The 12717-nt window shown below is 30.9% G+C and overlaps 1 protein-coding gene across 2 annotated transcripts in view; it reads right to left on the reverse strand.

Annotated features, from left to right (window-relative positions):
* The window catches only part of LOC130622759 (transformation/transcription domain-associated protein-like), a 31635-nt gene that overhangs the window by 14462 nt on the left and 4456 nt on the right, over nt 1–12717 (reverse strand). For both annotated transcript variants that reach the window (XM_057438258.1, XM_057438257.1), the window contains 31 exons: nt 11768–11817; nt 11056–11131; nt 10827–10861; nt 10450–10521; nt 10305–10337; nt 9756–9839; nt 9572–9628; nt 8906–9070; nt 8603–8680; nt 8300–8388; nt 8085–8181; nt 7848–7986; nt 7206–7432; nt 6915–6965; nt 6746–6837; nt 6507–6651; nt 6261–6399; nt 5947–6030; nt 5790–5859; nt 5460–5520; nt 5175–5364; nt 4988–5082; nt 4801–4909; nt 4557–4701; nt 3676–4268; nt 3304–3502; nt 2906–3084; nt 2290–2453; nt 1649–1816; nt 676–912; nt 3–332 (listed from right to left, as the gene is read on the reverse strand). In XM_057438258.1, the coding sequence (XP_057294241.1) occupies nt 3–332; nt 676–912; nt 1649–1816; nt 2290–2453; nt 2906–3084; nt 3304–3502; nt 3676–4268; nt 4557–4701; nt 4801–4909; nt 4988–5082; nt 5175–5364; nt 5460–5520; nt 5790–5859; nt 5947–6030; nt 6261–6399; nt 6507–6651; nt 6746–6837; nt 6915–6965; nt 7206–7432; nt 7848–7986; nt 8085–8181; nt 8300–8388; nt 8603–8680; nt 8906–9070; nt 9572–9628; nt 9756–9839; nt 10305–10337; nt 10450–10521; nt 10827–10861; nt 11056–11131; nt 11768–11817 (4253 nt within the window). The remainder of the gene's footprint in view (nt 1–2; nt 333–675; nt 913–1648; nt 1817–2289; nt 2454–2905; nt 3085–3303; nt 3503–3675; nt 4269–4556; nt 4702–4800; nt 4910–4987; nt 5083–5174; nt 5365–5459; nt 5521–5789; nt 5860–5946; nt 6031–6260; nt 6400–6506; nt 6652–6745; nt 6838–6914; nt 6966–7205; nt 7433–7847; nt 7987–8084; nt 8182–8299; nt 8389–8602; nt 8681–8905; nt 9071–9571; nt 9629–9755; nt 9840–10304; nt 10338–10449; nt 10522–10826; nt 10862–11055; nt 11132–11767; nt 11818–12717) is intronic.

Raw genomic sequence — 12717 nt, forward strand, 5'->3', positions numbered from 1 at the left:
ACCTGTAAAACACTCATATTCAAACTTCGATAATCTCCTAACATCAGCAGAAGCGGTCTAATATTAACAGACACAAGTTCTTTGACAGATTCTAAAGCTCCTCCTTTGATGAACTTTTGCATGTTTTCTTTGCCTGCTTGCATAACTTCTGCGCTGGAGGAATTAATAGCCTTTACCAAAACATTGAAAATTTTTTCACGAGCTTGCACAATGTAATGACATGATGTCAGTGCAGCCAAAGCACTGACTCGTAGTTGAGAAAATGAGGTAACAGATTTGTAACATGGTAGTTTCATCAGAGTGTTATCGTCGGCTTCGCATAATGTGTACAGCTAAACAGAATACATGAAAAAGTAGGAAAATAGCTTAGTTAGGTTGGACTGAAGAATATTTGTCTACTGGTATTTGACCAGGTCTCAATAAAGTTTTTTCAATCACACCAAAAAAAAAAACTATCCGAACTGCCGATTTAATTTGATTGTAAAGACAGATTTTAAAATAACCAAAATAAAATTATTTTCTGGAAGAGTGGGTCCTTGATAAAAGAGTCACATGAGTGTCAGCTAACAAGATTACTTTTAAGTTTGGGCTTATCAAAATCAGATTGGTAAGGTGTTAAGAAATAAAGCCAACAGTTACTCAAGGAGTCTTTAAAAACAATTTTACAATATTTACCTCTGTAAAAAATACTTTATGTTCTACGATAGACAAATCCATTGTAAACAATCTTGGAGAAAGTGAAGTACAAAATGTGTTTCCATCCATTAAAGCTATCTGCGTATTCACAGGTTGATGTCTCAATAGGTGCTTCTTCGGTGGTATCATATCTTCTAACAAGGATTTATGTGGTTCCATCAGCTCGTGAATAGTTTTGTTTGTGACAGATGACAACACATGTAATGAGTGTCTCGCCTACAAACAAATACAAAAAGTTTTACTTAATTGCTGGGCTTATAAGAACTACACTGTATAATATTAGGATTTCTAATATTAGTTACATTGTGCTTCGTCAAAATAATACACAATCTACAGACTCCTAAACTCTTTAAGGGCGCAAAAGGCTTGTGTCATAATGCACATTTTTTTTGCAAACTCAGAACCACATAGCAAAGGCAGAAGTTGTTAAATTTTTCACACACCCTATTTTAACAACAGGGACCACAAACTGCATTTTCCATTATACAAGGCAAATTATTTTAAATTACACACAAACAATTGTAGGTTGCTCACCATCCAAAAAAATTTTTCAATTTCTGATATATTGATCTTATTTTACTGTAGCCATTTTACAGGATTGATTTGTAGGTCATACATAAAATTTTATTTTGTACAATTAATTCATATATATATATGCATAGATTCGATGTCTATGGTGGCCTTGGGTATTAGGGGTATTAAGTTAGGAAGTGGTCTAGCTTAGTTACCACACACTGCTGCAGCTCAAAGAAATTTCAATAACATATGATTAGAAATAAGTTTGGGGCTTTTGTTGTAAGCATCATGTTGCACAAGATTGAAAACAAAAAGAATATCTTGACTATTTTTACAGGGTGGCTTTGTGAGGGTGGGTAATAAAAAATGGAGTTTCCTTAATTTCCGTAGCATTGGTCACATTTACCTAACTAAATTCATGTTGGTGAACACTAACCTGTTCGCGTACTGTGTGATTTGGTGATACAACTTCTCTCACCATATTTTGAACCACAATGGAAAAATATTGTTCACGTGATACACTATTGTCTGTATCGGGTGCATTACATTTTCTCAGCAGGTCTTCTAAAATCCTTTTAGCAGATTCAACAGCTCCAGATGAAACCTTTTAAGAGTAGAGGAATAATAATAGTACCATTTTAAATTTAGAAAATTCAAAAACATCAAAAAAAAAAAAAATAGTAAACAACTTTTTGTTTCAGGTCAGAAAAGCAGCAAGTTAAAAGTCGTTTTGAAATTCAAACTATAGTTTTAAAAATCAAAATTTACAAATGAAAGTCATCTCCATATTGGATTTTATTTGAAATATAATCTTGTCCCAACATTTTCAATACGGTCCCACACAAAAGAATTGGATTCGATTAAGGAAGTACTCAAATTTTAACCCTCAAATATAAAAGACTAATTATAACACATTGAAGTTTAAAATATTCTTAGGATTATTCAAGGAAGAAAAAAAACTTTTTTTGAACGCAGAATAAGATAATTAAAAAAAAAATACGCTTCCAAACTAATTTGCAGATTATTAAAAAAGCTTTGACACATGACATGAGGACAAAATTAATGAATAAAATTCACCTCATTTGTTAAATCCATCATAACAAACAAAAGTGCACTGATAAACATCTGCTGATGCTCAACCACCCACTGAAGTGGCATCAAATTCATGAGAAATTCAATTGCTGAACAACCACCACTTTTTGCAAACCATGCGCGTTCATAACAGCAACCACACAATTTTTCTAAACCATTTTAAACATTTTAATTAATACTGCTTTTTAAAAAACAATATATTTAGATTCCAGGGGTTGGTTTATTGCTTTACAAAATTCTTGCACTTGTGTAAATTATTATAATCTTTTTGCAAATTAATAACACACTTTATCAAGCAAAGTTTTGATAACAATAAAAATTTCTATCCAGAGAGGGGAACTCTTACATGTAGTAAAAGTAAAATTTTAGTTAACAAATTTGTAAGATTAGATTCTTGACAAAAAGATGAAATTCAATATTTATGTTGAGATTTATGCATGACACCATACACCTCGGCTTTCAGTTATTCTATACAGTTGTCCATTACACATACAGTCATGATAATTTTTTGAAAATCTGCTAAAAATTGCATTTTTAATTGACTCATACTAAGTCACTAAAAAAATTCGCTTCACAACAATAAAAAGTAAAATTATCTTACCTGCCATATATTCAAAGAAAGGTAGCCTGACCGCATTTAGTTTATCCTGTATGATGATGTATGAAGTTTCGTACAAAATTGTAATCGCCAAATGTCCATATTTGCAAAGATCTTTGTCCTCATGTGACATAATGTCGGCAATCGAGTCAATAATAACATGGACATCCATACCAGCAATGCTAAAATATTAAAATGCACTAATAAAGAAATAAGGTTAAATAAGGTCATAAGATTAAATACAATTTAATGTTATATCTTTTTTATATATATATTTGATATAAAATTAACAAGTTAATAAGTTTCAGTAAAAAGAGTCTTATTAGCATGTTCATAAATATAATGCGAAAAAAATTCATGTCACCTCTGCAGGTTCTATCTTATATTAAACTTACACACACCTAGTTTGTGGCTCTTGACAATATGAACCAGTTTGTTGAGTTATAACAAGTAATGCAAATTGTCGCAATATACCACAAGTAAATGGCAATGCATCTGCTTGTAATTCCTTTATTGATGCAGCAAAAAGCATACTAGTCAACCCTTGTTGGAAAGTCTTTTTTGATTGTTCATCTGCACATGGTGCAACACAAGTTTTACCTATAAAATACAAAACAGTTATTCAGATATAGAACTTTTAGAACAAATTTTTTTGGTTTAAATGCAACAAAAATATCTTGATTGCTAATATATTCTGATTCAATTAAATCAAAGATACAGGGCCAGTATCACATAAATCTCAAACTTGTATGCCCACTATGCAAGAGCTATACCTGATTTTGTGATGGTCTTTTTTCTGAATCCATCATCTTTTAGTAATAACTCAAACAGATTTGTTGTATCTTCAACTGACATCGCTGCAACAATAAAATGCTTTGCTATTAACCATGCTTGTTCTCGGTAAAAGGGGATATTATCAACAGAGTAGTTGTTTTGTTGTGATGCAGGCAAGGTTGGAATCTGAGTCTTGAGGACAGAAACAGCTTTGTCAATAATAACAGCAACTGGCAAATTTATTGGCTCAGTAAGATCTAGAAAATGTACAACCAAACATGGTCCAATATTTTCATTAACTTTATATGCCAGCTGTTGTGGCTGTTGCAACATTTTTCTTCCTCCTCCACCAAATTTGCCCAAAACCCGAAATGCAACATGTGCCATTGTTTCCATTGGGTTTCGTAAAGTTTTCCAAAGAGCTTGCATCAAGTCGGATTTAACAGGTTGAATGTGATCATATAAAAAGTCTGGCTGCAGGTTATCCACACAAAGCTCTAATGTGCGTAAACCTTGACTAACGAGTGATTGTGATCCATTGAGTGCCGACACCAAAGGATCCATAAGCATTGGTAGGTATGGCAACAAGGAACTAAAAAAAACATATATTACTTTTACCATGGAAACTTTTATGACATCATGATTTTTTGGGAAGGGAAATAAAATATTTTTCCTTCGCCATGGAAAAACTAGGTGCACTGATAATTCCTAGTAAAAAATGTTTTCACGTGTGCAATAGAGAAACAACATATGTTTTGCTAGGAAATATATATAACCTTGCTTGCATCAACACACTCCAATTTAAAGAAAAAGAGACTTAATGTATGTTAAACACAATAACAAAAGATTAGTAAAAACAATATGACACTATAAGATATACCTAAGTCTTACTGGAACTGTAAGACACAGTTCTACAAATAAATCTTTCATGTACTGCTTATGAATACCACTTTGCAAATTATTTAAGCCTTGCAGGAGTGTTGGAAGCAGTGGCAAAAACTCTTGGTAGAGCAAGTCGTGATTTCCTGAAAAGAAGGTGAACTTCTCTTGTAACATTTTGCTAAAAGAAAACAAATTTTAGTCCAGAAAATGTTTAGTTACTAGGAAGAAAATCAATTACATACCTCCACCAATAGATCTGAACAATGCCCTTAGAAGGAGAAAATAATTGTAAGGTTCTTTTGCAGTTAATGCAAGTTCCATAGAGTTGTTTACTATTTCGTGAAGATGAGGCTAAAATCAAAATTTGTAAATATTAGATAAAGTCTAATAAAAAATGAATGCCTTTTGTTTTAATAATAAATTTCATACCTTTAGCATTTGTTCATTCTCCTGTGCAAATAATGATACTGAGCCGAAAACCAGTTTAAAGAGTTTAAGGTACAAATTTGCTTGGTCAGACTTGGCTGAAACATAGAAAAATATAAAAAAAGTTCCTTAAATGAATTAATACCTGTAAGGAATTTAAGTTACACAGCCAAAAGCCAATATCACATACTTCCCATGTCCTTTAACCGTCCTAACAAGAAGTTAACAAGAATGGTGGCAAAGGTGGCTGAAGTGTTTGGGTTAGCAAGAAATGAGTTGGGAATGATTTGGAAAGCATAATTGTTGTGAATGCGTTCGACCAAATACTCAATTGTTGCAGAGAATACTTCTTTAAACGTAGCAGTGTTCAGCATGGTAAACTAAACACAAATTATTAAAGAGCTCAAATCCAAAGAAAGAAGAAGAACAGTAGCAGAGACAAAAGCAGCTTCAACAATGCAAAAAATTAACTTACAACTCCAGCAAAATGTTCTAAAATTTCTTTTTCTTCCTTCATTCTAATCTGATGTGGAGAGCTATGAATATATTTTATAGCTACATAAAAAACATATAAATTCTCATTTTATATATGAGATATACAAAAATAATTATTTATGTATTACTACTAGTTGATTAACTTCGGTGCTTTTATTCCCAAAATAGCACTATACTATGTATTAAACAAGCTAATCTATGCAACTGCTTATAAGCAAAAGATTCTAACTTGAGAACTGAAGATGCAAACATGATGCTTTTTTTAATCACTGGGTATTTAAGTAACAAAAACCACTTTTGTATAACATACTTGGTCATCTTCACATAACCAGTGCCAGAGGGGTTGACAGAGATTTGGTACACATCCAAGGCTACTAGGGCTGAAAAAAAAATTAACAGTTTAAACGCAACCTAATCAAAGAAAAGTACTTCAGATGCAAAAAGTCTATAATGTTAATCATGAGTACCATATTTCAGCAAGCGAATGAAAATTTCTGTTTCTGAAGGTAGAAAGACTTTATTTCCTTGCGGATACACAGGAATCATCAAATCTAAAATTAAGAAGTGAAAATAAAAATAAGAAGAGTAACATTACACAAAGCATAGTCCAACTTAGTACGTTTGTTAAAAACCACCTGTAGCTTGCAGTTTTTATAATTTTCGTGTAAGGAGTTTAAATTTGAAACAAAAATGTGTTTTAATCTTTCTCAGAACAATATCGCGCATTTAAATGTATTCAAGGTTGTTACGAAAAGAGTAAATCATTTTGTATTATACATACCACCAGGCAATTTACAAGAACCAGCTCCCCATGTGATTGTTTTAGCACCACATACCAAAGTTTTAACCATTTCTCTGTAGTCTGGTACAGAGAAAGTTTCTTTACTGTCTTTCGAGGTGCCTTGACCAAGTTGGCTTTTCTAAATATTTAATGCCAAAAATCAGGTCTCATGAATGTAACACCTTAACATATCTGTCACAAGTTTACAAACAAGACACAATCTCCAATATTTAACTGACAAACTACCTTGGGTTCACCCTCGTCATCATTTGAAGTAGATTGTGAATCAAGATTGGCTGCAGGAGAAGGTTGCAATATTGATACTGACGTGCCCATGGATGTGTTATCTTTTGTTAGTTTTTTGTCAGGTGGTGGGTCAACTGCTGGTTCACTTTAATAAAAACAAAAAATAGAAGCCAATAAAACTCATTGTTAGAAGTGAGGACAGATATAAAAAAACAATACAATGGGTTTATTTCACATACCACTTGTCCATTATAGCTGGTATGTGATGTTTTGCGATAGCTTGAAACTTCCTAACAAATACTTCCAGCATCTTCATAAGGATTTCTCTTCCCTTTGAAAGCAAAACAGAAACAAAATGTTTACAGTCACGGCCAAGAATCGGGAATAGTTTTACAACTTAATACTTACAGCAGCTTCATCACTTCTCTGTCGAATGCATTCCACAAGATTGAGCAAGAGCTGTGTAAAATAAAAATACACCCCTCAAACACAAGCTGATGTGCAACTTACAACATGTTTCATTACACAGCACATGTTATTAGACTATTTTGAAAGATTTGTATTACATAACAAAAAAAAATAATGTTTACTTCACAAGATCTAAATAAATAACGTTATTTCTTTTTAAAGAAAAAGTTAATACAGATCATTAAATCTGGTATGACAAAGAAGCCAATTAAGCAATCAATTGACGACTACCTTGCAAGACATTCTTTGTATACTTATTGGTAACGATTCATCATACACATTTTTTGAAAACAATTGCACAGCGATGGATAAATTTGGCAATGTTAGTAAAGCTCGAACATGGTGTACAAAATCAGCTAGTGTACTGTAAGCGAGAGGACGTAATGCTTCATTGACTGTCCACCCATTACCAATAAGCACTTCTTCGTCAAATAATTGCTCAATATGTGGAACAAATTCTGAAATGAATTATATCAATTTTTTTTAGCAATATGTTTTTAATGATTTCTGAATTTAGGTATGAAAAAAATTGTATGATTTAGAAAAAGTAGGACAAAATCAAGTTGCAATTCATTTTTGCGTATTTAAACTTTTTCTGATATTAAGTTGACAAAATTTACTTGTTTAGTTTGATGTCTGTAAAAAGCAGTTTTGATTTAGTAATTAGGTAAAGAAAATAATAGACAAAATATATTGAAATTAACATCAATGATAAAGTAATAAAATTTTATCACAAAACAAAATCTTAATATAATGTAGCTACTGCTTTATAAATTTTAAAGTCTAACAATACCATTGTAAAAATGATTTTATTGTTACAGTAATGTGACAAGCAGGGCAGCCTTTGCTACTGAATTAAACAGTAAAGCTTACTTGATCTTAGTTCTGTTGCTAATATGTGTCTTGCAGCAATCAGCAACTCCTTTCGCAGATGAGCGACTTCCTGGGGACAGTATCTGAACAATGCTAGCATGCCAGCAACCATGTTAGTAGAGTATTGTCCAACCAAATCCTTCAACACAAATGTTTTTATTCACATACTTAAATTGTTAGATAACTTTTACATTTAACATCTACTTAGCTAGATGTCAATCAAGAATTCTAACATACCTGAAAAATCCTGACGATATAAGCTAAGAAGGAGAGGGTCTTAATTTGAGCTGCAGTGAAATCAACGTAAATTTCTTTGTTAAATGCCTTCAATTGTCTGAAAAGAAAAGTGATAAAAAGTAATAACAGTAAAGACATTGGTCAAAACATGCCCATGTTTCCCATAAAAACTAAACTTTGTTTTTACTTTAACTAGAATAAGAAGCATCATATACCTTGCTCCTTGTGACGGTTGCAGTGTTATCGTATTCATAACAACAGGAATGAATTCACCAATCTTTACTTGAACACTTTGTTTATAAAGCTATAACAAAAAAAATAAAAATAAAAATGAAAAGATCTGTGCTTGAAGAATATGATCAAGTGTAATACAAATTTTACAGGTCAAGAAATATGCATGCAATGGGGTTTATCTTTTTGGTGATCAATGGCAATAGTATTGTATACACTGAGATAATTAATATGCAGTTCCTGAGAAAATCATTTAGTACATGTTTGCATGTAATGTAAAATCATACCTGGTACATCAGAACAACGATGATCGGAAGTTCAGCTAAAACTTTTAACGACTGTGTGGCTTTTGGAATTTGTGTTGACTGGTAGGAAAGACAGAAATTAAAAAACAAAAAGGAATTTGTTTAAGTCTTTATAACATTTCATTCTGCTATAAAATAATGTTTATACAAAAGACCGTTTACAAAAGTGTGAGCTGGAGATATTATCACATAAATAAAAGCTACATAACATATACAATCTATTAATTAGCATTTTGATGCATGAAAAAAAGTACTATTGCAGTGAGAGATGAAATGTTTGCACACCTGGCTTCCTCGTCCTGGTGTACCTGCATCATTTAATTGTGATACAGGTGACCCAACTGGAGGAATTTTCATAGAAGGAGTTCCAGGTCTTGCTTGAGCTGATGCACCACTATCTGGTGGAAGATGACCAGTTGCTGTGACAGTTACTATGTCAAAATGTGTTTTCTAAAAATAAAGTGTTTACAGACTAAAAAAACAAACAGACATAAAGAAATAATAAAACAAGCAAAATCAAAGCAGGCCCATATGTACTAATGAATGTCATCAAGTTATTGAGCGATCATTTATTTTAAACTTTTCATCAGAAAACTTTTTAAACTAAATTTTTTATTTTTCATTGTAGTAAACCAGCATCATATTTAGAAAATTTATCAGTTCAGCTTGAAAACAGTAAAAAAAGAAATTGTAATAAGTAAGCCTTCACACTTTCATGGACTTCACATAATTAATTTCAGAGTAAAATATCTGAATTAATTAATTGATTGTTTGATTAACTCTATAGAGTGGTTGGTTGTGTCCCAACCCTGTTTCTGAAATTAGATAGGGTAGTTATGCAAAAATAAATTTGTCTCTCTTTTCATAAAATCAGTTTGTTTATCACTACAAATCCATGTTAATAAATTTAAACTTATTGTGTCAATAACAAGTAAAACCAAATTTACTTACTGCCGTGTTTGGAAATTCTTTGTAGAAATTAATAACAAATTGGAGAAACATTTTGATCTAAAAAAAATGTTTTGCAGCATTATATGTCATCAGTGTACAATAAACCAATTTTTAAAAAATTTCATAACAACTAATCCGTAGCACAAGGTGATCATTTTTTACTCCTTAGGAACTTTTTACTCACTTCCGGTTTAATCTGTGGTCGAAACTGTTTATGCAATTCAATTATGATACGTAAACAAACCAACACATTTTCCTCATTATCAATCTAAAAATTGTTTGTAAATAAAATGAGGATTATTTACATCATGTTTTATTTTTTTTACATCAGCATTTTACTTCTAATTTTAAAAAAGAAAAAGAGCAACGGAATTATTTTTCTTATTTCAAACAAATGTGTATCAGGCAGAACCTATCACATCATGCTAATTTTAATCTGCTTTTACAATATTATAGCAGCCTCTTCTAATAAACAGCACATGTAGGAAAAAGAATGAAACAAACGCTTTAATAATTTCTGCAGCATATTCCTTTTTTGTTTAAACAGCCTTTAAAATATTCTGTTGCTGGTTTCTAATAACACATCACTTACTTAAAAATTAAATAAAACTAGTTAATCACTGTACAATTAAACCCTAATTTATGCACGTTTAACACAAATTAATTTCAGCAGCCATTTCTCGCAGGCTGCAGTGTTTAAAATAGAATTAGTTATGTGAAATTATATACTTACTGCTAGGATGTGAAACATGATATCCAAAATACTCTAAGATCAGAAAAAAAGGGAAAATTAACGATCGCAAAGAATAAGTTATAGAAATTATTTTTTTCCTTTAATGAGTTAAAAGTTATAAAGACGAAAAGGATTAATTTCTTACAGAAACATGTGGTTTCAGTGAATCATTAGCAGGTATTCTGTGAATGGTTTCCAACAACAACTTTCGTAACTCCTACATAAAATATGCAACATATATAAATAAACACTAAACTGAACATCACTGTATCTGACTATATACTTCATTCAAAATGTCAAAGGATTACAATTTTATGTTAGCTTAAACAAAAGAGGCTAAAACTTGCAGGTTAAAAAGTATAGTCAATAGTTAATTTTTTTTGTAGACACTCAACTTCAACAGAAATGTTGTGCAATTCATAACATCTTTTTTAAAATGATTGACAACAATTTCAATTCCCAAATTTAGAATTGTGATCTATTATTTTTAACCCTGGTGATGTCATCTGTAATCAGAATTACCTGTTTCATAGAATCGCATTGAAACTGTGCCTCCCCTAAAAATAAAAGGCTGATTAAATCCCTACAGATAGTTTATTGAATTTATGCTAATGTCTTGTAATTTGAATGTTTAATACTTAAATCAAGGGAAATACAAGATATAGAAAAAGCATGTTTTTCTAAATAGTTACTCATCAACGATTAAATTAGGGAAAACAAAAATCTATCAATGCATAAGAATGTGACATACCATCCTTGAGTACTGACAGTATTTTAGGTATAACATACTCCAAAAAGCTTGCATAATTAGAAGAAGCTGATATTGCCTAAACATAAAATGATAGCATATAAGTAAAATAAATGAAATTACTAAAGAATTATATTTACATCAAAGAAAACCTTCATTTTACAGCAAAAGGACTAACATTTACAGCAAGAAAATCACATTTACGATAATTCCCTTTTTTTTGCCTCTATAATTTTTTCTTCCACAAATCTTCCACAGAATTTCTTTACAGACCAAAACGCTATTCAGTAGTAGGTATTTAATAATGCTTTTCAATGCATCATAAGAGGTGAACTCTTTACTACTGATTCCAAAATAAAAATTTGAAATATAAAATATGCATGAAAGACAAATAATAATTGCCCAACTATAAAAGAAATGATGAAAATGAATTATGAAACAAAAGAAGATTGGAAAGTTGATGTTGTTAAAAATATATAGAAAAATTCTATTAGAAGTATAGTTGAAATATTCTAATTTACGTTGGTACTTGGCAATTAGTAATGTAAATGATGATATCAAGTCAGCATTTATTTGCCTACGTGAAATAAGTTGATTTAGAGGTGTCTGGTCTTAAACATTTAACAAACACCTTGGATTAAAAAGGAAAAAATATGGTATCCATACAACTAACACGTATTTATAAAATTAATATATATGCACTAAAACAAATTACCTCGAAATTCTGACTGATTTCTTGTGCAAACTTGAGTTTATCTTCATCCGCTGAATAATTAAAGAATTAAAACACTTAACATTTTGTGGCATTAGAATAAAGAATAAATAGTTATGGTTTTAGTCAATGGGTATCAACTGAAGAAGTGCACCAAAGTTTACACAAATGGTGCTATTCTTAAAACAAAATGTCGGTGCCACAAAACACAGGCTTTCTTTTAAATGTTTCAACGTCAGCAAAAAATTTGTTAAAGCCTGTTAAGTTAACACATTAACACATTTGTGTCAACAATGTGCTGATGTGAATTAGAAAGGCTGACAAAGTGAGCACCAGGAATAAACTGGGTCTAAATAAGTATTTTTTAAATGCAAGTAATTTTGAACTGTCAATTAAATGGTTTAAATAAATAATATATAGTTTTGAGTACACCTCTGTAGTGGCATTTTATCACTGGCATTCCTACACTTAATTTTCTTTTTTTTTCATTGAAAAGGATAAATTACCCCAAAAATGTTTTCTGACCGCTTATTTTTAAGCCTTAGTCCTTCCTTAAAGATTATTACTTTGTAGATTTTTGACTAAAAAATAACTACCAGCAAACAATTACCAACATAATTACACAACAATATTTCAATACAAAACCATAAAACAAAAGGTTTAAGTAAAGTATAATATATAAAATTTGTTTTAAAAGTTTTAACTAACTTGTTATAATGGTTTTTTGAACAAACTATCGTGTTATTTAAGATTAGTATGATTGCATTTTGATATAAAACAAAATAGTGCCTTGTTGAAGCTTCATATGGTCACATTTTTACAACCTTAGAACAAAATATGGTGTTGTTTAAACTCCATACAATTGCATTTTGACGGTTTAGATCAAAGTACGCTTTTGATTAAGCATTGTACAATCATGTTTTGATGGTCTTAGAACAAATTACAGCATTGTT

Source organism: Hydractinia symbiolongicarpus, chromosome 12 (assembly GCF_029227915.1).
Source record: "Hydractinia symbiolongicarpus strain clone_291-10 chromosome 12, HSymV2.1, whole genome shotgun sequence".
NCBI classification, from domain to species: Eukaryota; Metazoa; Cnidaria; class Hydrozoa; order Anthoathecata; family Hydractiniidae; genus Hydractinia; species Hydractinia symbiolongicarpus.